A 21,881-nucleotide genomic window follows, 5' to 3' on the forward strand; every position below is an offset into this window, starting at 1 on the left:
CTTCATTTACTTATACGTATCCTGTTTGAGGACCGCTGTCTAAGGACCACTGTCCTATCCAGTACTTCAGTTTCTTTGGCAATATCCCCCCATTGTGCCTATCCACATTCCGAAGGTGTTCCCCGTTGGAGAGCTACTTCATGAGAAAATGTGTTCCATTTTTAGATGCACCTACTTAAAATTATTCCTTAAATTTCTTCTTTGAGAATATCTATATTCTCAATAAATAACATAGATATTTAACATATAATACAGATAATAAATATCTATATTATTCCTTAAATATCTCTAAGCCAGAATCTAGTTTCTTATAATTTTCATCAACTGATTTTAGTATACTGATGTATCCAATTATTTTTCTTTCTTAAGATCTTTTACATGTTTGAAGATGTTTCTCATGTTTTCATGACGTTTTCTTCAGGCTAGCAACCTAGGAATCTTTATCCCTCTTACCTATTCAAGCAAGATAATTTCAAGTCCACTTATCATCCTGGACATTTTTCCTTGAATGGCCCCATTTATCAACGACCCTTTTAAAATCTGGGGTCCAGCACTGAACCTGGTATTCTAAATGTGTTCTGAGCAGTGTAAATAGTATGGGACTATCGCCTTCCTTGTTCTGCACACTCTAATCCATTTATCATAGCTTAGGTTTATATTTAGCTTTTTGTCTTAACAGCTCTATTATACTGTTAACTCAGAATGAACTTAAGGCCAAGTACAATTTTTTTTCTTAAGTAGGCTGCACACGGGGCTTGAACTCACAGCCCTGAGTTCAAGACCTGAGCTAAGATCAAGAAAACATTTAACCATCTGAGGCACCCAGGCACCTAAGCCCAGTAAAATTCTAAGCTCTCTTTCCTTGGTTCTGTAAAATTGTTTTCTAGATACAAAGGTAAGACTTCAAATAACCTCCTCCATTTTTTTTTTGTTGTTGATAAATTTGTTTCAGTGACTTCTACTGAAATTCTTAAATTCCTTCTCTTAAAGTAACCCTATGAGGCTATTCACCTTGATTTTATGCCATCAAAAACTGATTTGCCATTAATGATTATCGAAGTTATCAATAACATGGTTAGTGAGAACAGACAGAGCTGTGCCTCACACAAGCAAACAACCTTTGCTGAGTGGCATGATATTTTTATATTATTACAGTCATATTATACCATAAAAAAGCACTCTCTGAGAAAATATTTTCAATACTGAAACTGACCCACTGAATTACCATTTGGCCTATCTTAGTTTAAGCATAATTCTTGAACGGCTTGCATACCTTCTAGGCAAAGAGTTACTGAGCTCTGTGTCTGAGAATTCTGACTTTGATTCTAGTTGCCAGGGATACCGTATTGACTATGACAATGTTTCTGTCCTCTTAAATTCTATTAAGTAAACAACAAATAAGTAGGCAAGAAAGCTAGATAACTTCTAAAAGTGGTTAGGTAACATGAAGAAAATGAAACGGGTTGGGGGAATAGAGTCACAGGGTGGTTCTTTTAAGTCAAATAGTTAGAGAAGTCTTCCTTTAGGTGACTTCTAAGCGGGACTTAAATGAACAGAAAGAGCCAGCCTTGCAAAGATAGGAACAGGAAAGAAGAGAAAAGGTCAAGGTGGCTAGGAAGAGTAAATACAGAAGCCTGTCCTAGCTATTTTGCAATCCTACTTTCTTTAGTTGTCTAGTCATTCTCAAATGTCCCAGAAAGATGCACTAGTACCAGTAGCCAACCGTGGACCTACAGCCCTACAGTTATAGCTCTGGGCTGATGGAACCCGTTCTGGAGATTGGGGATGGGGGTAAGGTGGGTGGTTATACTAGTCCTTAAAGACTAATGAGAAATCACAAGCCATGATAGCCACCTCCATTCAGTGCTCATAACCATCTCCAATTCTACATACTTTTTAAAGAACATATTAGTGATCACACCAGAAAAGGAAAAGAGTGAAGAATTCATGCTAATGAACAATACTAGAAATACAAGTCAAACAAAGTATGCTCTGTACTCAAGAACTACATAAACAAAGGCTTACCGCTTTCACAGATATGTGGAAAATCTATTGGGGAACATAAAATAATTCCATTTAGCTATAGCACAGGACATACAAAGATGACCAAGGTTAAGATACAAAGATAGGGTGGGGAAATATCACTGAACAGTTTTTATGCCAAGCACTTGAACTTGGTTCTGTATGAAACTGAGTGCTACTGCACGTTTTCTGAGAATGGTAGTGACCGACCCAGAAGCTCAGTGGGAAACATAGATTAGGAAAGGGGAGAAAGTCATTATAATAATAATGAAATAATAGTCGTTATAATAATAAAAAAGTCATTATAATAATCCAGTTAAGAATTAATGACTGCTTGGGGCACCTCTGCAGCTCCGTCTGTTAAGCGCCCCACTCTTGATTTCAGCTCAGGACACAATCTCAGGGTCGTGAAACTGAGCCCGGAGTAAAACAAAACAAAAACAAAAATACAAAAAAAAAAGAAGAAGAAAGAAAGAAAGAGAGAAAGAAAGAAAAAGAAAAAAAGTAAAGCTTGAGTTTTCTGGTGTAGAATTGCATGGGATTGACTATAAGAGACAGAGGAGAAAAGGTCAAAAAGACCAGAGGACCAATAGTTAATAAGAGTGACAAAAGAGAAACTATTCTGAGGGGTTTGAAGTGGCGGGGGGGGGGGTGGTGGGAGGTTGGGGTACCAGGTGGTGGGTATTATAGAGGGCACGGCTTGCATGGAGCATTGGGTGTGGTGAAAAAATAATGAATACTGTTTTTCTGAAAATACATAAATTGAAAAAAAAAAAAAAAGAGAGAAACTATTGAAGATGACCATGAGGTCTTAGGCCTGATTGTACAAGAAACGAGGAAGCAGGCGCTGTTTGAGAATAGACTCAAAACAATCCAGGAGGACCTGCCCTGGTCTCATCCTTGAAATACTACATAAATTTGGGCAAATTCACTTTAACTTAGTATCTATATTTACATTATGCAAAATGCTGGTGGCAGAGCGCGGTTGAACTAGATTACCTCAAATCTCCTTTCCAGACAGTTCTGAGATCTTTAGCATATGGTTGTGAGATCTCTTTAAAGCAGGGATTAACTTCTTCTGTCTAGAATATCAGCTTTATTTTGTTTATAACAAATAAATTAATAGATTCATATGACTTTTATAAAACCTTGAAATTAATAGAAAAATGTAGATACATCTGTTTCTTCTCGAATTTCTCTAATACTGCGGTCATACTTGTCTCTGTGTATGTTTGTAAAACTCTGGGATTTTACTAGTTTTGTAGCCAGTTTTTCAACATTATAGAATGAGTAATTTTCTGTACATCCTTAAATATTTAAAGCCATATTTTCTTAGTAGGTTCATTGGTTATAGACGTCAATGTTTTTTTTTTCAAGATTTTATTTATTTATTTGAGAGAGAGAATGCAAGGAGAGAGGTCATCGGGAGAAACAGACTCCCTGCTGAGCAGGGAGCCTGATGCAGGACTCGATTCCCAGACTCTGGAATCATGACCTGAGTCGAAGGCAGTTGCTTAACCAACTGAGCCACCCAGGTGCCCCTAGACGTCAATGTTTCTAATAACATTGAGGTAAACACATTTTTATGTAAATTTTAATGTAGAACTATATATTATTTCCCCCAGATAAATGTCTAGACCTGGTATGTTTCATTCAAAGAACAGAGTTTTAGGATTTTTTTTTCCAATTTATTTATTTTCAGAAAAACATTATTCATTATTTTTTCACCACACCCAGTGCTCCATGCAAGCCGTGCCCTCTATAATACCCACCACCTGGTACCCCAACCTCCCCCCCCCATCCCGCCACTTCAAACCCCTCAGATTGTTTTTCAGAGTCCATAGTCTCTCATGGTTCACCTCCCCTTCCAACTTACCCAAATTCCTTTCTCCTCTCTAACGCGAGTTTTAGGATTTTTGATAAATTATCAAACTCTACTCCGGTTTGCTATTTATATTTTGTTCTGTGCATTTTGCAACACACAAGTTGTAAATAACTATGTATTTAATGTTTTTCTGTTCAGCTCTATCTTTTATTCTTGTCTTTTTACAGGCTGTAATTCTATATTTCATCTATATTTTCTTTTCTTTTATCAGATATATGTACTATTGGTCCACCACCAATTTGATTAATTTCTTCATAAGGGGGTATAAAGTAAAACTTTTTAATTTTTAAATGTTTTCATTACCTGGCTACCACTGTCAACTTTCCTAGCACTTCTCATTGCTATCCAGTTTCTCTAGTTTTGCAGGTAATAATTTATCCACAATCTAGGGTAATTGAATTCTTTATTTTTTAACAGTTCATAGTCCTCATTGCTTTTTTTGTTTCACTGAGAATGTCCAGGACAATACTGAAGAGAAACGAACCGGTCATGTGTCCTTGACTTGCTCATCTTTATATACCTCAGAGCACGTGGAATGTGTTCTAAAATATGTACCGAAGAGCCAAGTGAGCTCAAGTTTTCTGGTGAACGGTCACCAATCTGACACACAGACGTTACGGTCCCCCTTTGACAGATGGAGAAACTGAGGCTCAGGGTTACAGGGCAGCCACAGAGCCCTGGGCCAACCTGAAAAGGACAGCACCTGCATTCACACGTGCTTCCGGAGGAGGTGAGCAGCGGCTTTCCGGGTCCCTCCCTCCGCACTGCGGGACTGCGCGGTCACTCCCGCTGCGGCTCCGGCCTGGGGCGGCGCTGTCGCGCTCCATCGTGCATCCCTGCCCCCTCCGCGAGGCTCGGGAGCACGCGGGCGTGGCCCGCCCCGCCCCGCGGCCCGCTCGCCTCCCGTCTGCCCCCTGGAGGCCGGCGGGCTGCACTGCGCGCGGGCGGGGCGGGGCGGGGCGGGCCTGGAGCGCGGAATCCGACAGCCGGGTGCGGCCTTGCCCCGAGACCCCGATCCATGGCGCGGGTGCTCATAGTGGGCGCCGGGCTGACGGGAAGCCTGTGCGCAGCGCTGCTCAGGAAGGAAGCGCCCCCTCCAGTGCACCTCACGGTGTGGGAGGAGGCTGGGGACTCAGGTGGGTCGTGGGTTGGTCGAAACCGGGGAAAGGAAGCCGGCGCCTGCTGGCGGCCTACCCCGGGAGGTCTGTGGGACGATCCGGTCACCGCGGCCGCCACCTCCCGGCGGCAGCGTGCGCAGTGCACGCCCGGTCACGTGACCGGAGCCTCCAGCTCCCCGGAGAGGCCCGAGGGGGGCGGAGTAGGCGGTGACCCCCGCGCCGGGCGGGGAGGGAGGCGCGGGAGGAGCCCCGCGGGGCGGGGAGGGAGGCGCGGGAGGAGTCCCGGGTAGGAGGAAGGGGGCCACTGGGGGAGTAGGAGGATCCCCGCGCGGGGTCAGGAGCGTGAGGAGGGAGGACACCCGGGATGAGGAATTGGGGTTTGGGGCGGGAGGCGGATGGAGCCCCGCGCGGGTGAGGGAGGAGGAAGGAGCCTAGGGTAGGAGGAGAGGGTGGATAGGGAGAGAGGGAGCCTCGGTCTGGGTCTAGGGTCCGGAGGTGCAGGAGGAGCCCAGGGCTGGAGAAGTGAGCGTGGCGGGGCGGGGGAGCAGGGAGAGGGAACCTTGGTCGGGGTCCGGGAAAAGCGGGAGGAGCCACGGCGGGAGGAGCACAGGTCCGGGGACCAAGAGCAGGAGGAGTCCCGCGCGGGGTTAGGGAGGAGGAGCTAGAGGTGTGCCACCCCGAGGACAGCCCAGGAGCTCTGGCAGTTTGCACAGCTTGGGCCTACCCCCTTGGCCAGTGCGCGGGTGTTTTTGTTTTTGTTGTTGTTGTTGTTTTGGTTTTCATCTCGGCCTGGCCGTGCCTTCCAGGCGATCTGCACCTGTCGAGGATCCCAAAGTGCCCTTGGACCAGGACTACCAAGATCTAGTTGACAGACTCCCTTTTTTTCTCACGAAACCCGTTTCCGGGAGTGAAAACTTGCTCCCAGTGATTATTCTGACATGTCATGCGTTTTTTCGTTGGATGTTCTCCACGCACCCATTCCTGTTGTTTAAATGTGTGAATCCAGGGGCCAGGCACAGCGCTGAACACCGCTGTGTCCTCTTTAAAAATACCTCGCAGTGGGACACCTGGGTGGCTCAGTTGGTTGAGCAGCTGCCTTCAGCTCGGGTCATGATCCCAGCGTCCTGGGGTCGGGTCCCACATCAGGCTCCTTGCTCAGCGGGGAGCCTGCTTCTCCCTCTGCCTCTGCCTGCCATTCTGTCTGCCTGTGCTCGCTCTCTCCCCCTCTCTCTGATAAATAAATAAAATCTTAAAAAAAAAAATTTAAAAGAAAAATACCTCGCAGTGACCAAGTTGTCCCAAGGATGGTAGAGGACAAAGCCCAAAACTAAAACAGAAAAGCATAACAAATTCCTCTTCTAATACAGCCCTAATCTCTTTGCCCCCCCCCCCGGGGGTGCATAATTGAGGCATTCATTGCAGAAGGGTCATTCTGATGCACTAAGATGTTTCTTGTGAATGAATCCAAGGGGGAAGAATGATGACAGCCAGGAGCCCTTATAATCCACAGAGCACGGTTGACTTGGGTGCCCAGTACATCACCTGCACGCCTCACTATGCCCAGCAACACCAAAGGTGAGTTAGTTGGCAGGAATCAATCTTCATGCCCATAGGATGTAAAAAGATAGAAATCATCCATTATTAACAGAGCGACACCTTGCCCCCTGTGATATAGTGAAGATACTACAATAACGTCGTTGATGGCATTAGCCTGAGTTAAGTGGGAAAGCCAGAGTCCCTTCCTCCCAAGGGTGGTCCTGGATACTGGAAGAGACGCTACATCCAGAGCTCAATTTAAATATGAGTTACTGTACTGTGTTGGCAAAGAGGACAGCTAGTCCTGGGGGAACTGCATACCTTTCTATGTTCACTGTCTGTAATTTTGAGATATACAAGAAAATAAGCCTTCAGCTAATGTCAGCAAGATTTATAGATTCGCAAAACGTTTCTGTTCTTCACCTGGATGATGGTTTACTGATTTTTTAAGGAAACTCTGTGCCCCACGTGGGACTTGAACTCGCCACCCCAAGACCAAGAGTCCCCTGCTCTATTGACTGAGCCAGCCAGGTGCCCCTTGAATTGTTTTCTTAACGTAAAACATGCACTGAGTCAATTTTTTAAAAAATATTTTATTTATTTATTTGACAGAAAGATCACAAGTAGGCAGAGAGGCAGGCAGAGAGAGAGAAAGAGAGAGAGGGAAGCAGACTCCCCGCCAAGCAGAGAGCCCAATAGGAGCCTGGGATCATGACCTGAGCCGAAGGCAGAGGCCTTAACCCAGGCGCCCCTGCACTGAGTCAATCTTATGAAGATTTCTAGTTATTACGTAGAGTGATACTCTCTAAGAACTCTTGGAAGAGAATACAGTATTTTTAAGCTAACTGATAGTGGTATTTAATTATATCATATATATTGATTTATTTCAGTTTTTATGATGACCTGTTAGCTCTTGGCATTTTGAAGCCTCTGACCTCTCCTATTGAAGGGATGGTGATGAAAGAAGGAGACTGTAACTTTGTGGCACCTCAAGGAGTTTCTTCAATTATTAAGCACTACTTGAAAGAATCAGGTGGGGATAGGAGTTTCTCTGCTTTCTTTTACTATTGGCATTTAAAGATAAAAGCTGTAAACATAATTAAATATTAATACTATAAAGAAAGTTATAAAATAGATGTTCTTCTCTTTACCAATAGCTGATTTTCTTTTATCCCTAATAATAGTTTTCAGTGTATGCGTCTAGATACAACTTTATGCATCTGTGTATTGATTTACATGGCTGCCTCTATTTATTTATTCATGTGTGTTTATATTTATTCTTTTTAAGTATACCAATGGGATTATTTTTCATAAACCAACACCTTGTTTGGTCTATTTGTAATAAATCAGTCCCCCCCAATTATCTATCTGTCTACCTCCTATTGGTTCTGTTTCTTTGGAAAATCCTAATACATCATCATAAACTGAATCATATCTTAGGTCTATTTTCATAACAACAAATTCAGTATGCTTCATTTTTCTCAATGCCTGTTCAGTGTTACATGATTTCTTTATGAATAAATAAATTCATTGCTTATGTCAGGTTTAGCTTTCTGGAAAATATTTAGGTTGTTGGTGGGGTGAGAGGTTGTTTTGGTTTTTGCTAATACTGGTATTGCTGCATTGTTTAAGTGTAACACACTTCTTTAGGCCTATCTGTAGGACCAGTTTCTAACAGGAGAGTTGCTGTGTCAAATGGTATTGTGAATTTTTAATTAAACTAGGTGGTTCCATCTGTTCCTCTTAAAGAATATCTTGTCAGCAGTGAATGAGGAGGTTCCTGGGTGGCTCCGTCAGCATCCGACTCTTGGTTTTGGCTCAGGTCACGATCTCAGGGTGGTGGGACGGAGCCCCACTCTGAGCTCAGGGGGGAATCTGCTTGAGATTCTCTCCCTGTCCCTCTGCCCCTCCCACTCTTGTTCTCTCTCTAAAACAAGTAAATAAATTTTTAAAAAAAATTTTAAAAAGCAGTGAATGAAAATTTCTCTCTCTGTGTGTCTTGATATTATGGAGATTTTAAATTTTTGCTAGTGAGGCAGGTTAAAGCTGATGTCTTTTTGTGTTCTGATTTGCACTTCCATAGTTATGACTGAGTTTATGCATCTTTGTGTTTTTAGCGAGCTCTTTCCACCTTCTTTCTGTGAATTTCTTATTTATCTTTGTCCATTTTCTTATGGACTTTTTGTGGATTACCTATGTCCATCTCTTATAACCTTTGTCCATTTTCTATTAGGATTTTCATTTATTCTTTTATGTATTTTATGCATGTTATGAAAATGATCTTTTTTTAAAAAGTTGATAAGTGATCTTGGATGATAAACAATTTGTTTTTTTTTTAATCTTTTAAAGATTTTATTTTTGTGGGAGAGAGAGAGAGAGCAAGCGCATGTGCATGAGGCAGCAGGCAGAAGGAGAAACAGATTCCTTGCTGAGCAGGGTGCCCGACCCAGAACTCGATCCCAGGGCCCCGGGGAACATGACCTGAGCCAAAGGCAGATGCTTCACTGACTGAGCCTCCCAGGCACCCAACAATTTGTTTTTTTAATTTTGTTTTTGTTTTTTTTTTAAAGATTTTATTTATTTACTTATTTGACAGACAGAGATCACAAGCAGGCAGAGAGAGAGAGAGAGAGAGAGAGAGGAAGGAAGCAGGCTCCCCGCTGAGCCGAGAGCCTGATGTGGGCCATGACCCACCCAGGTGCCCCAATTTGTTTTTTTAAACAGAAGTAAGTTTCTTGATGAATCATAAGTAAGTAAGGTGCCCAATTCAAGATCACTGATGAAAGGTGCTGAGATGTTTTGTTCCATAAACTGTTTCTAGAATAATTATTGTTTTGATTTTCTTCATCAAGTTTTACTTGTTGGGAACCCCAAGAATCCCTGATAGCAGGCAAGGGAGGGGTCGGTTAGATTCAATATCATACAACATGGGGACATAGTAGATGTCATTCTGGTTAGACAGCTTCTTATAATATATAATATATAATGTAAAATATATAATATATAATTATATAATATTATATTAATTATGTATTTAATATATTTTATAGATATAATTACATATAAATATCTAATATATTTTATATATGATTTGGTTATATAACATATAACTATATATAATATATAATATAATATATATTTATATGTATTATATATACAAATATATATAATAGGATATTATTATATATAATAGGATATATTTGTATATATATGATTTATTATAAAGAATTGGCTCGTGATTAGGGAGGTTGGCAGGTGTCAAGATCTGCAGGATGATTTGGCAAATCCCAATACAAGGGGTAGAAAAACTCCAAACAACCCCTTCTCCCAGTCTGAAGGCTCTCCATCAGGAAGATTCTTTCATTTTGGGGAGGGTCAGTCTTTTTGTTTCATATGTGCCAATGACTGGAAGAGAGCCATGGGCATTAAGTAGGGAGGGTAATCTGCCTTACTCATTTTACCAATTTAAACGTTAATCTCATCCAAAATCATTGTCAAAGACAGAGCCAGAATAATATTTGACCAAATATCTTGGGGGGGACTCCATGACCCAGTCAAGCTAGTGCATACAATTAACCCTTACAGAATGTGATAGCATTGGATATTTTCTAGAATGTCACCGTCAGCTTCATCTCTTGCCACCATGTAACTTTTAAAAAAATCTCATTTCCATGATTTGACCCAATTTGGATGTTCCTATTTACTGAAATCCTCAAGTACTTACCAGCTATATTAGATGTCCTATCCATCCGTCCATGCACGCACACATCCCTTCAGTAAACACTGAGTACTTCCTATGTGCCAGATGCTGTGTTAGGTGCTAAGGATACAAAAACCAAAGTCCTTGCCCTCTTACATCTGTTGTTCTTCTGGCAGAGGAACAGTCCTTGAATACACAGTACCTACATCCTTCTCTTGGTAGGTGTTTGCGAGAATATATATTTTATCTTCCAATTTTGCTTTGGAAGCTCTTGGGAAAAGAGGTCATATTTAATTATTTGTGGCTCACATAGAGTTTCACCTATCCTGTACATGGCTTAGGTCTCAGAACCCTTGTACCAGGATCCAAGGTGCCGCCAGTGCTGCCGGCCTGGGGTCCACACTTAAGAGAACCACAGACATACACCTTGCAGAATACTTTGGGACCCTTGGGATGCATGTCCAGGGCATCCGGCTGGGTATGGAGAATTTCTAGGTCCGTGGACTTCAATTCCTTGAAGCACACATGCCTGCTTACCACTGCCCATAACCGTGCATCACTCTTTCCCACGGCACCCTAAATAAATAGAACCGAGTGAAGGGGAACGGTTCAGGCTGGCCTGGAGGTGGCCTGGAGCTGGCGGGTGGGAGGTGAAGGGGCCTCGGGGCAATCAGGCAGGTTGGAGGCTGTTTACTAGCCCTTGCTCCAGTGTATGAACAGAATGAAGCTAATTGCCTCAAAGAGACAGACCCCTGGGCCTAGTTAGCACCTTGTTCCTTCTAATATATTTGCATTTGATTTAAAAACTGTGAATGTTTACAGTGTTGCCACGGGATTCCAGAGACAGTGAAAGCATCTGAGGTCTAGAGATGTGACATCGAGGAAATGAGTGGTTTTGGATGGATAAGACATACCTGACACAGGCAGATATTCTGAATCAATGTCAGAACGACCGTGGAGGGACCTTCTAGGGGAGGAGGATGGAGTTGCCGCAGGAAGAAAGCTTCAGGGCCAGGCGGACATAAGCCGAATGTTGCCTGGCTGGGATGCTGTGGTGTCCCCTGGAAATGATGAACGAGATCTTCCAACGTGCTTTTGTGTCTTGTTCTTTCTTCATTTCTTGCTTTTCTGTTCCTGAGACTGCATACAAGTAGATTTGTAAAAACAAATCCAAGTTTTCTGGTTATTGAGATGTGAGGTAAGTGCTTGGTCTCACGGAGACTTAGCGATCCAGGGATATTTTCTAATCTTTTGGTTTATGGTTCCTGATTCATTCTCTTCAACTGATACTTAGGAAATTGCAGTATGTGGCGAGTACTCTACTGTGTATGAGATACGGTCTTCACAGACACAGAGCAGACATGGTTCCTTCCCTGGGGGCTCACAGGTTAATAGGGAAGAAAATATTAGTCAAATAACTACTCAGGTAATTATCAAAATACCTTGGTGATGAAGAAAAATGTGATGAGAGGACATTCTCAACGTATTTCTCTTCATTCTAATTTTTTTTTTTAAGATTTTATTTATTTGACAGAAATCACAAGTAGGCAGAGAGGCAGGCGGAGAGATGGGGAGGAAGGCTCCCCGCCGAGCAGAGAGCCCGATGTGGTGCTCCATCCCAGGACCCTGAGATCACGACCTGAGCCGAAGGAAGAGGCTTTAACCCATTGAGCCACCCGGGTGCCCCCTCATTCCAATTCTTAATAAAGGTAAATTGATCCACTAACGAGAGCTTGGATCTTGTTCACAGACACCTTTTTCAGGTTTAAGAGGGAAAGAGAGGAATTCCGACTTAATGGGGAAGTGAGCCCCGAGAAGGGCACCTTCACTGTTCAGTTCCCCTGAATGGATCCAGTCTGTAACTCCTCTCTCTCTCTGCCTGTTCATACTGGAAACCCTGAGGATGTGAACATGACCTTGCTTTTGGACAGGTGCTGATGTCTGCTTCAGACACCGTGTGACTCAGGTCAACCTGCGGAATGACAAGTGGGAAGTCTCCAAGGACACAGGTCCCCCCGAGCAGTTTGATATCGTCGTCCTCACGATGCCGGTTCCGCGGATTCTGCAGCTCCAAGGCGACATCGCAAACTGTGAGTCCCAGCCTGGCCGTCCACCTCATGGAGTGGGGTTCCTCTCACAGGGCATGAGCTTAGTGTAACTCTCTCAGCAGACGGCACATTGTGGATTCTATTGATTTGCGTGTTTTAGAAACCAATGCTATGGCCTTGTCTGTGATGTTAGTCAAGGTTAAACTTAAACCCACAGAATTTTTTTTTAACCGGTTAAAACTTGTTACCGCCCTTGCTTTTAAGAGGTAAATGTTTTTGATGAACCTGCAGTTGTTTGGCCTAAAGGAAGACCAGTCTCTTTGTGTCCATCCTGAAGATAAGAAGGTTTTTATGATACAAGAATTGATCGCATTGGGCACCTGGGTGGCTCAGCTGGTTAAGCATCTGCCTTTGGGTCCGGTCATGATCCCAGGGTCCTGGGATCAAGCCCCTCATTGGGCTTCCTGCCCAGCGGGAAGTCTGCTTCTCCCTCTGCCTGCTGCTCCCCCTGCTCGTGCACGTGCTCTCTCTCTCTCAAATAAATACATGAAATCTTAAAAAAAAAAAAAGAAAGAAAAAGAAAATGTTTACGAATGATTGACTTGGTACACTTGACGGAGGGTAAGTTTCTTTAGGTTTTATCAGCTCAAATCAGAATTGGACCCCATGCAAATAAGCCTGTGTTTAGTTCATTGTAAAGAAGCCACCCTAGCTATAAAGGGCTAAAACAGAACACCCCACCGTAATCCTTTCCACCTGTGGGTCTAAAACAAAGGGATTGGTTATTTGAGATGGAGGGAGGGAGAGGGAGTGCGAGGGGGAGGGGCAGAGGGAGAGGATCTCAAGCTGACTCCACACTAAACGGGGAGCCAGAGCAGGGCTCCCTCTCCTGACCCTAAGATCCTGACCTGAGCTGAAATCAAGAGTCCAGTGCTCAAAAGACTGAGCCACCCAGGTGCCCCTAAAATGCAGGGATCAAAAAAATCTGGTTTCCCTTTAAGTTCTAAATCTCAACGCGGAGCTCAGTATGAGGACTATTCACGTCTTCTCTCTATGTTTTCCCCGAGAGCCTTAAATTGTGCTTGTGTGATTATTACCCGGTTGTGTCATAGTTCCCCTCCGGAAGACGTCCATCTACGAAGCCATGTGCTGCCACCTCGTGGACGTTTTGTGTAGTGCAAGTCTCCTCAGAAATTTTAAACCAGAGCAGACTCTGAAGAGTGCAAAACAGAATACCCGTAAAACCGCGACTGTAATTCACGAAACCCCACAGTGTCTCAGGGAAATCACCTTAGACCCACAGTAACTGAGTAATGTGCTCAGAAGTGCTAGTCAGTGACAGGCCTCGCCTTCCTACCAACTGTGAGCAGCCCTGAGCCTTTACTTTCTTTGCATTTCTTTCTCACACTGTCCCCCTTTTAAATCATGTCTGCCCTTTTGGATCAATGCAAATACCATCGCTCCCGTGAGAGACTTCCCTGTTGATTACACGTGGTCTGGGTTTTCTCGGGTGCACTGCTCTCTCCTTACTTTGCTTTTTACAGAAGACATGGAGCTACTTTTTTTTTTTTTTTTTTTTTTTTGTCAATTACTTGTTACATTTATTACATTATTTCAGGTGGGAGAACAGGGAATCCTTATGGCCCACGTAGACAACCTCTTATAATTTGTGATTTGCCTTTTGGTGCTATAACTGTGCTGCTCTCTATGTATTAATTTCACAGGATTATCTTTCGTGATCCTAAGACATTATTATTATGATTATTTCCATTCTTGGTGCTGAAAGAATAAACATCTGTTTTATTCCTCAACTTGATTATAAGCTCCTTGTGGTCAGATGACCTTGGAGTCTACTGGTTCTGGCTTGGTTCCCCGTTTGGGTGCTGGGATAAAAGGGTGAACCTTGAGGGTTTCAGGACCGGAAGGGACCTCGGGGCTCATCGCTTCTGCCACCCTGACTTTAGAGATGGGGAGTTTCAGATGCGATCCGCCTTCTACAAGATCACACGATTTAGTGGGGACCATGCAGGAGAAAGTGTGGCTGAGGAAAAGGAGGCACCTTTCGAATATCATTATGGTCTTGATTTCATGTTTCCTACACATTTATTTACTTATTTATTTAAAAAGATTTATTTATTTTAGAGGGGGGCAGAGGGAGAAGGAGAGAGAGAATCCTCAACAGACTCCCCGCCAAGCAGGGAGCCCAACATGGGGCTCTGTTCCAGGACCCCGAGATCGTGACGTGGGCCGAAAGCAGGAGTCGGACGGTTAACCGATTAATCCACCCAGGCGCCCCCATGTTTCTGACACATTTAAATACAACTCTTCATTGAGCTGTCATAGGGCATCTGGGTCTGAATCCACATACGGACTTCCTGCTGGAGTTCTCGCCTCCTCCTGCGAGGAACGTAGCAGAGGCAGTGGAGAGATTGTGGGGTGAACAGTGTAGAATAAAGCAGGTGGGACGTGGTGAGTGACTGTCAGACATGAAAAGCCTGGAAGGTTCCTCTCCCTGTGCCATGCTGCCTCCCACATGCCTAGATGGAAGGAACGCGTGCATTAAAGTCTCCTGATGGATTTGTGTCCTTATTGGTTTGGTACGCTCTCTCACATCCTTAACACCAGGAGGGTAATTTGTTTTCTTGAGACAGGAAGGAATGAACACACGAACCAGGTCAGGTACCAAGTCAGGGAGCAGCCCACTTCCCCCTGTAACTCACTCCTACTCCCACCACATGACTGCACTGTGTTCATCTGAGCAGAAACATGGTCAGATAGCCCCGGGGGGAAAACATGTGAGTCCTCCCCTGCCTTGACCCCACAAAACACTGCTAGTTTTAGACCAAAGGCCTCAAGCTGCCAAACATTACTTCAAGAGGCAAATGAATGAAAGCAAAAGGTTCACATGCAGCCCATCGGAAGGGTCACTAGGAGGAAGCTGCGCGGGAGGCAGGGACAGCCGTAGAGTGGGTCTCCTCCCTTCAGGAATCCCAGTCTGCTCCGGGATCCTGGAATGAACCATACGTTCTTCGTGCATTTCTTCCTAAAGCTCCCTTTGGCTGCCATTCTCGGACATGGGCTCTGTCTCCCTCCTTCAGGACCCAGCCCCCCCACCAAAGAGTTCCCTGGGCTCCTCTGACAGCTCTGCTCTTCAGGGGAAGCACCTTGGAGACTTCACCAGCACCGCATCTTTACACTTATGTAGCTCCTGGCATTGGCTCCTCCACAGAGGACAGTTCAGGGCACTGACAGAGGGAGCCAGAGCTTGTAACCCAACCATGCCGCTCACAGTCTGGGTGATCTGGGGCAAGCTACTCAGCCTCTCTGAGTTTGCGTACAGAATGAGGACATGATTGACACATGGGATCATAGCGAAGACTCCGTGAGATACTCTGAGTACAGACCTTGTCAGGGCGTTGGACACATAGTAAGCACATTGCTTTTATTAATACTCTTGGTGACTTTTTAATGTTTGTGACTTCTTTACCACTAGGAAAAAGGTCTGGGCATCTGTTTAAGGTGTGGAATGCTTGGTGTTGGGCATTAAGGCAGCCAGAAAAATCCCCTGTATCAGTAAGGATACTGGAAACACAGCGGGGAACATTACTTTGCTCTTGTGGAAAACAGTGGCATATTTGGATCCAGAACACTGTGTGGTCCCTTCACCTTAGAGTCTACAACACTGAGGTGCAAGGAATGTCTGTTTCTTCGTTGCTCTAAGTTTACAAATTACTCTCTCCACCTACCTGGTAGAAAACCCTCCCTTGTCCTCATGAGTATATCTTCCTTTCCCTTTGGGGTCACATGGGAATTCCAGGCTTCCATAGTGCCAGGGAACTGGGGGTGGGGGGGGGCATGGCTCCCAAGTGCACAAGGTTGCCAGCATTATTGGTGCTCCTCTGCTCTGTCGACTTGGGCCCAGCCCAGTCCTCGGACATCGCTCAGCCTGGCAAGACTCACGGACATCTCAGGGGACAGCCATGCACTGTCCCAGAAGCCTTTCCGCGGCCCTGCAGGCCTAGACACATGCTCCTCATGAATTCTGCTGCAAGTTGCCTCCCAGGCAGAGCACGTGAGTGGGAGCCAGGTCTCAACCCTGACAGGAACCCTCCGAAACTCCTCCCTTTTAGACATTTCACGTCCAGCCCCTGCCTTTCCATTTTCAGGGATCCACCCCCTTGACCCACCTCATAATCCTGCAACAGAAAGACACTTTACTTCCTTCTGACTGCGTGCGGGGGAGGGTGGGGTCGTCCCCACTTTTAGAAACACACCACTGAGCATCTCTTTCCTAGACTGGAGGGTGGAGACAAGAGAGTTGGTTTTCCCTGAATTACTCATCTTGGTAAATTCTCGAATTTCTGGTTGCTGTGTGATAGGAAAGCTGGAACGAAGCTGTAGGAGCTCTCAAGAAGGCACACTGTAATAACGGAAGGGTCACGCGTGTACGTGACTAGAGGCTAACAAGGAAATGGGGAGAACATGGAGTTGCTCTTAAAATTCTAGAATACAACCATCAAAGGAGCAGCAGCAACATGGAAGCCTTAAAGTTGATAATTTCAGATGAAGGACATGCACTCTAATTTGTCATAGAGAAGTTTGCCCTCCGACAAAATATTATCTGTTTGACTGAGTCTAAAGGAAATGCTTACTTTGCTTCTATTTTAAAAATTATAACTTGTTTGCCCAAAATGTAATAGTTTAAGATTTTTAGTAGACTCACAGATGGGGAGGTTTTTGATGAACTGTTAAAGGTCTTGGAGCACTGCATCAAAAACTAGTGATATATTGTGTGGTGACTAACATCACACAATTAAAAAAAAAAGAATTTGAATATACAAAATAAAAAATTTAAAAAATTGTCGAGTTATTGTAAAAAAAAAAAATTAACGATCTTGGGGGTCCATTTCTAAATTTGTAAAGATGTTCCAGAGAATATCCGCTTTTTCAGTAGTTATCTGTGTGCGTCCCTTTTCTCCATATCGGGGCCCTAACAAGCAAGCAGGCAGAACTCCTCATGCTATCTCTCTCTTCTCCTGGCCAGCCCCTGGCTACACAGTCTGCCTTCAGATACCCTGACTGGTGCACTTCAGGCTTATGGAATTGCTCAGGATCTATTTTTGATATATCTATTAATATCGCTAACATTTCTGTTCTTTGGATTCACCTTGATGTGTTAAACCAGTTTGATCGACATGGAGGTTTCCAGTTTCATAAAGTGTTGCTCACAGAATGCTAACCGTGTTGTTAACTGCAACTATGAAACAAAGGTTTTCTCCACTAAATTCCTTCCTCATGGAAACAGTTAATTTTAACATAGGGTAGAGTTAGGCCTCTTGATGGTTTTTGTTCTAAGTTTTCTTGGCTAATCTATGTTTTATTTCTCTGTGCTTTAGAATCAGGTTTCATTAAAAACTCCAGTTAGCATACTGACTCGAATTACATTGAATGTAAGCATTAATTTAGGGAGAAAGGACACTGTTAAAATAGTGCATCTTTCTACCCAAAAAAACACACAAAAAAACAAAAACAGCAACACCAAAAACAAAACCGTTCTCTAGGAATTTTTATGCCCTTTGGTATAATTTGGTAGCTTTTATTTTAAGATCTTATACATTTCTTATTAAGATTATTATGAAATCGCTTATGATGTCTTGGAGATTGTGAAGAATGTCACTTTTGTTTTATGTTTACTTAGGCATTTTCAGAGAAAACCACCTAGTTGTTTTTAATCCGTCATGAAAGGTCTGTTTCTTTTGATAGTGGAGTTAAACCCTTTTACGTTTCTGGGGGGGTAAATAGCCTGTTACTTTTATCTTTTCCATTGATGTCTGTTATTTATTTTATTGTAGTTTTTTCCTCTCTTTTTCTTCTTTTGACCAACTTTATCAAGTCTCTCTTTTTCCTTTTCTCATGCCATTTATTTATAGGATCTACAGTGCTTTGTCATTCCATGAATGCTTATCCTTTTATCGTTTACAAACATGTTTAAACCTATTAAATCTCCCTCCTATTCCTTTCCACTTCATTCCACAAAAAAATTTTGAATGCCTTTGTATTAGATGTTGTTGGGTAAAGTAAAAAAATAAAAATAAGGTAACAAATTAAGTAATCCTTTCTTTCTTCCAGAATATTTTTTTATCACTTTATATGAAAAAACTGATGAGTAATCTGAAAACAAAAGAAACAATCAGAGGTTGAACTAATAATTAATTCCCTGCACTGTCCTCTCTTCCCATTTCCCAGAGATAATTGATGTTAGTGGTGTGGTGAGTGCCCTTCCACACCTTGCTCTGGCATAGAGTGCCTTCTAAATATATTGTTTTGAAATTGCCTCTTTATTTTTTTTTTTATAAAGATTTTATTTATTTATTTGACAGAGAGAGAGATCACAAGGAGGCAGAGAGAGAGGCAGAGAGAGAGGAAGGGAAGCAGGCTCCCCGCCTAGCAGAGAGCCCGATGTGGGGCTCGATCCCAGGACCCTGGGATCATGCCCTGAGCTGAAGGCAGAGGCTTTAACCCACTGAGCCACCCAGGTGCCCCGAAATTGGCTCTTTAAATTGACTTTTCTGGGATGCCTGGGTGGCTCAGTTGGTTAAGCAGCTGCCTTCGGCTCAGGTCATGATCCCAGCGTCCTGGGATCGAGTCCCACATCGGGCTCGTTGCTCAGCAGGGAGCCTGCTTCTCCCTCTGCCTCTGCCTGCCTCTCTGTCTGCCTGTGCTCGCTCTCTCTCTCCCTCTCTCTCTGACAAATAAATAAATAAACTCTTTTAAAAAAAAAAATAAATTGACTTTTCTTCAGGGTCATCTGACTTTTGATTTCAGCTCAGGCCGTGATCTCAGGGTCCTGAGACTGAGCCCCACGTTGGGCTCTGCACTCAGCAGGAAGTCTGCTTGAGAGTGTCTCTTTCCCTCTTCCTCTGCTGCTCCCGACTTACTTGTGTGCATACTCTCATGCTCTCTCTCTCAAAATAAATAGATAAAATCTTTTTAAAAATCTGACATTTCTTCAGATAAATACATCTTATCTATTTCTATTTAATGGCTGCATAATCTTCTATACTTTGGAAGTCTTAGAATTTAGTTTTCATCCCTTGTTGTATATTGACGGACATTCATGTGCTTTCTAGTTTTTTTCTATTTATTCCTGTTTACTGCTATATTGAGTGATAAAGTGCCAACATTGGAATTTTGGGTTCAAGAGATCTGTATGTTTTAACAGATATTGCCATATCACTTTCTGAAAGTTATATACTTTCTAAAAATTTTATAATGATGTGCATTCTTAATGTTTGAGAATATCTGCTTTTCCATATACTCTTAGCAGTGGATATTTTTTAATTTATCTTTTAAGATTTCTGCCACAGTGATAAGTGAAAACAGGTACATTTTTCTTGTTTTAATTTGCATTTCCCTTGACTGAAAATGAAACTGAGCCTCTTTTCATGTGTGTTGCTCATTGGATTCCCCTCATGTGAATATCCAGGTCCTCTCTTTTGCTTACTTTTCTAGTGGGCTCTTTGTCTCTTAGGAGCATTTCACATATAAAAGATATTAATGTTTTTCATATAATGTCACAAATATTTTCCATACTATCATTTATTTGTCTCTTGCTTCTTTTAAAATGTCATTTGCCATAGTAATTTCTTAAGATTTTTATTCAGTTAAGCATTTATCTTGCATGGCTGCTGGATTTCCCAACTCACTTCTCATTTCCCTCACTCCGAAGTCTTGTAAATATCCTAAAGAGTATTTTAATACTTTTAATTCTCATGCTTTACATTTAAGTCTTTATCTGTAATATGTGTTTTATAGAGTATGAGATAGTGATCTGGCTTTGTGGGGCTCCCTCCCTCCCCCCATAGGAATACCGATTTTATCAACATCGTAAGATTTATTTTTCCCACTAAAGTGAAATTCCTTATTTGCCATATTTTAAGTTCCACATATACTTACATTTGTTTTTGGATATCTGTTTTGTTCTGTTTATTTATTCCTGTGCCAATGCCATCGCTATTTGACTTATAGTCACTTTGTAGTTATAAGTTGTTTTTAGGGAGTCTGAGCCGAATGTGTGGGGTGTAAGCATGAGAAAGCTTGATTGTTCTCTGGAATGGCCTTCAGACTCTCTGGTGTGAACTCCAGGTCTTTCCACAGAGTTAGGGCCTGAATGGAGTCTTGGTCACTGGCAACAACTTTCTAGCCATCTTTGGCTTTGGAAGAGTCTAATGTTGGCTTTTAGGGCTCGGTTGTGGTTATTTTAGTCTTGACTCTGAGCTCATTTGCTCCATCCCTAATGCCAAGCAGGCCTGTCTGGTACCAAGGGATGCTGGTAGAGTGGCTTTGGGGTCTGATTTTGAATATCCGCCCACTCTTCTCTTCAGACTGCCCCGTGACTGGCTGCTTGGTGCTGGGAGGGAGTCGGCCTTGGCTTCCCTGGAGTTCATCCTGTAGTCTGACCCTTAGGGGATGGGTCTACATGTAGACAAGGTGGGGTGTGTTTTCTTGGCCCAGAGGGCGGTTTCTGCTTCATACTGAACGTTTCCAGGGCTGTTTCCCTGCGTCTAGAGGCGGTGATGTCTTCCCCAGGCAGCCCCACCTGCCGAGCTTCACCTCAGTCCCTGTGGGGTCTGCCCTTCAGCGTGTACCTGGTTAGAAAACAAGGCCTCTCCTTCTTGGAACTCCCTCTCCAGGAGTGTTTCTGGATCATTCTCTGGGGGGCTTCCAGGATTTGGAGGTCGAGCTTCTCTCTGGGAATACTGGCATTTCCATAAAGCTGAGCTTTGGCATTTCACATCCTGTTGGAATTTTCTCTTTATTGACCGGACAGTGGGGCTCAGAGGAGCAAGGCCAAGTCTTACTGGCGAGTTCTCAGAATTTGCTGAGAGTGGTTGGCTCAGCCCTTTTCTTGGTGACCTCTGGAACTTCACTGTAGGATCTTGAGTGCTTTTTGTCCCAGCTGCACAGAGAGCCGGGGAGAACTGCTATTGCAGTTTTCACACTTGGAAGGCAGGAATTTCCTTCCCACACTTTTATGACTATATCCCAATTTCATCATAACCATGCACCTGTTGGGAAAGTTGACTTGTTAGCCCCCCTCTGCCCTACGTTAGCCTCCTGTTCATCCTCCCAACTTGCAGCAAAACTGCTTCCTCAGGAGTGAGTCTTCCTGACCTCCAGGCCATTTCTCCTACCATGCATAATCCCAGTTTTCTGTGCCTTGTATGCTTAGCACCCCCTACAGCTGCACTTAATTAATGGCTCAATCCACTGTGTGAGCTTGTCTTCCCTGGAAGAATGGAAAGGACACGAAGACAAGAACTGGTTCCAACTCACCTTGTCCTGCTTTCCCAGGATCCCGACGCCTGTGGCTGGCCCTCAGGCTCTGTTTACTGAATGAATGACAGGCACGGTCTGTAGTAAGTCTTGCAGAACAGGCAGGGGACAGGAAGGGAATGCTTTGGAGAAGAAAAAAGGTCTTAGCAAAAAGCTGGAAGTAGAGGTGCTTATCTTATATTTTGGGGACTGAAAATGGACTGGCTTGGTGGGAGAGAAGGCTTTGGGGTGGGAGA

General features: G+C 43.5%; 1 protein-coding gene across 2 annotated transcripts in view; it reads left to right on the plus strand.

The window, feature by feature from the left end:
- The first annotated feature begins 4,880 nt into the window (after positions 1-4,880).
- Positions 4,881-21,881, plus strand: part of RNLS (renalase, FAD dependent amine oxidase) — a 279,276-nt gene continuing 262,275 nt past the window's right edge. For both annotated transcript variants that reach the window (XM_044239494.1, XM_044239493.1), the window contains exons 1-4: positions 4,881-5,043; positions 6,495-6,600; positions 7,452-7,594; positions 12,193-12,351. In XM_044239494.1, coding sequence (XP_044095429.1) covers positions 4,926-5,043; positions 6,495-6,600; positions 7,452-7,594; positions 12,193-12,351 — 526 coding nt within the window. In that variant the 5' untranslated portion in view covers positions 4,881-4,925. The remainder of the gene's footprint in view (positions 5,044-6,494; positions 6,601-7,451; positions 7,595-12,192; positions 12,352-21,881) is intronic.

Source organism: Neovison vison, chromosome 2, assembly GCF_020171115.1.
Source record: "Neovison vison isolate M4711 chromosome 2, ASM_NN_V1, whole genome shotgun sequence".
Taxonomy (NCBI): domain Eukaryota; kingdom Metazoa; phylum Chordata; class Mammalia; order Carnivora; family Mustelidae; genus Neogale; species Neogale vison.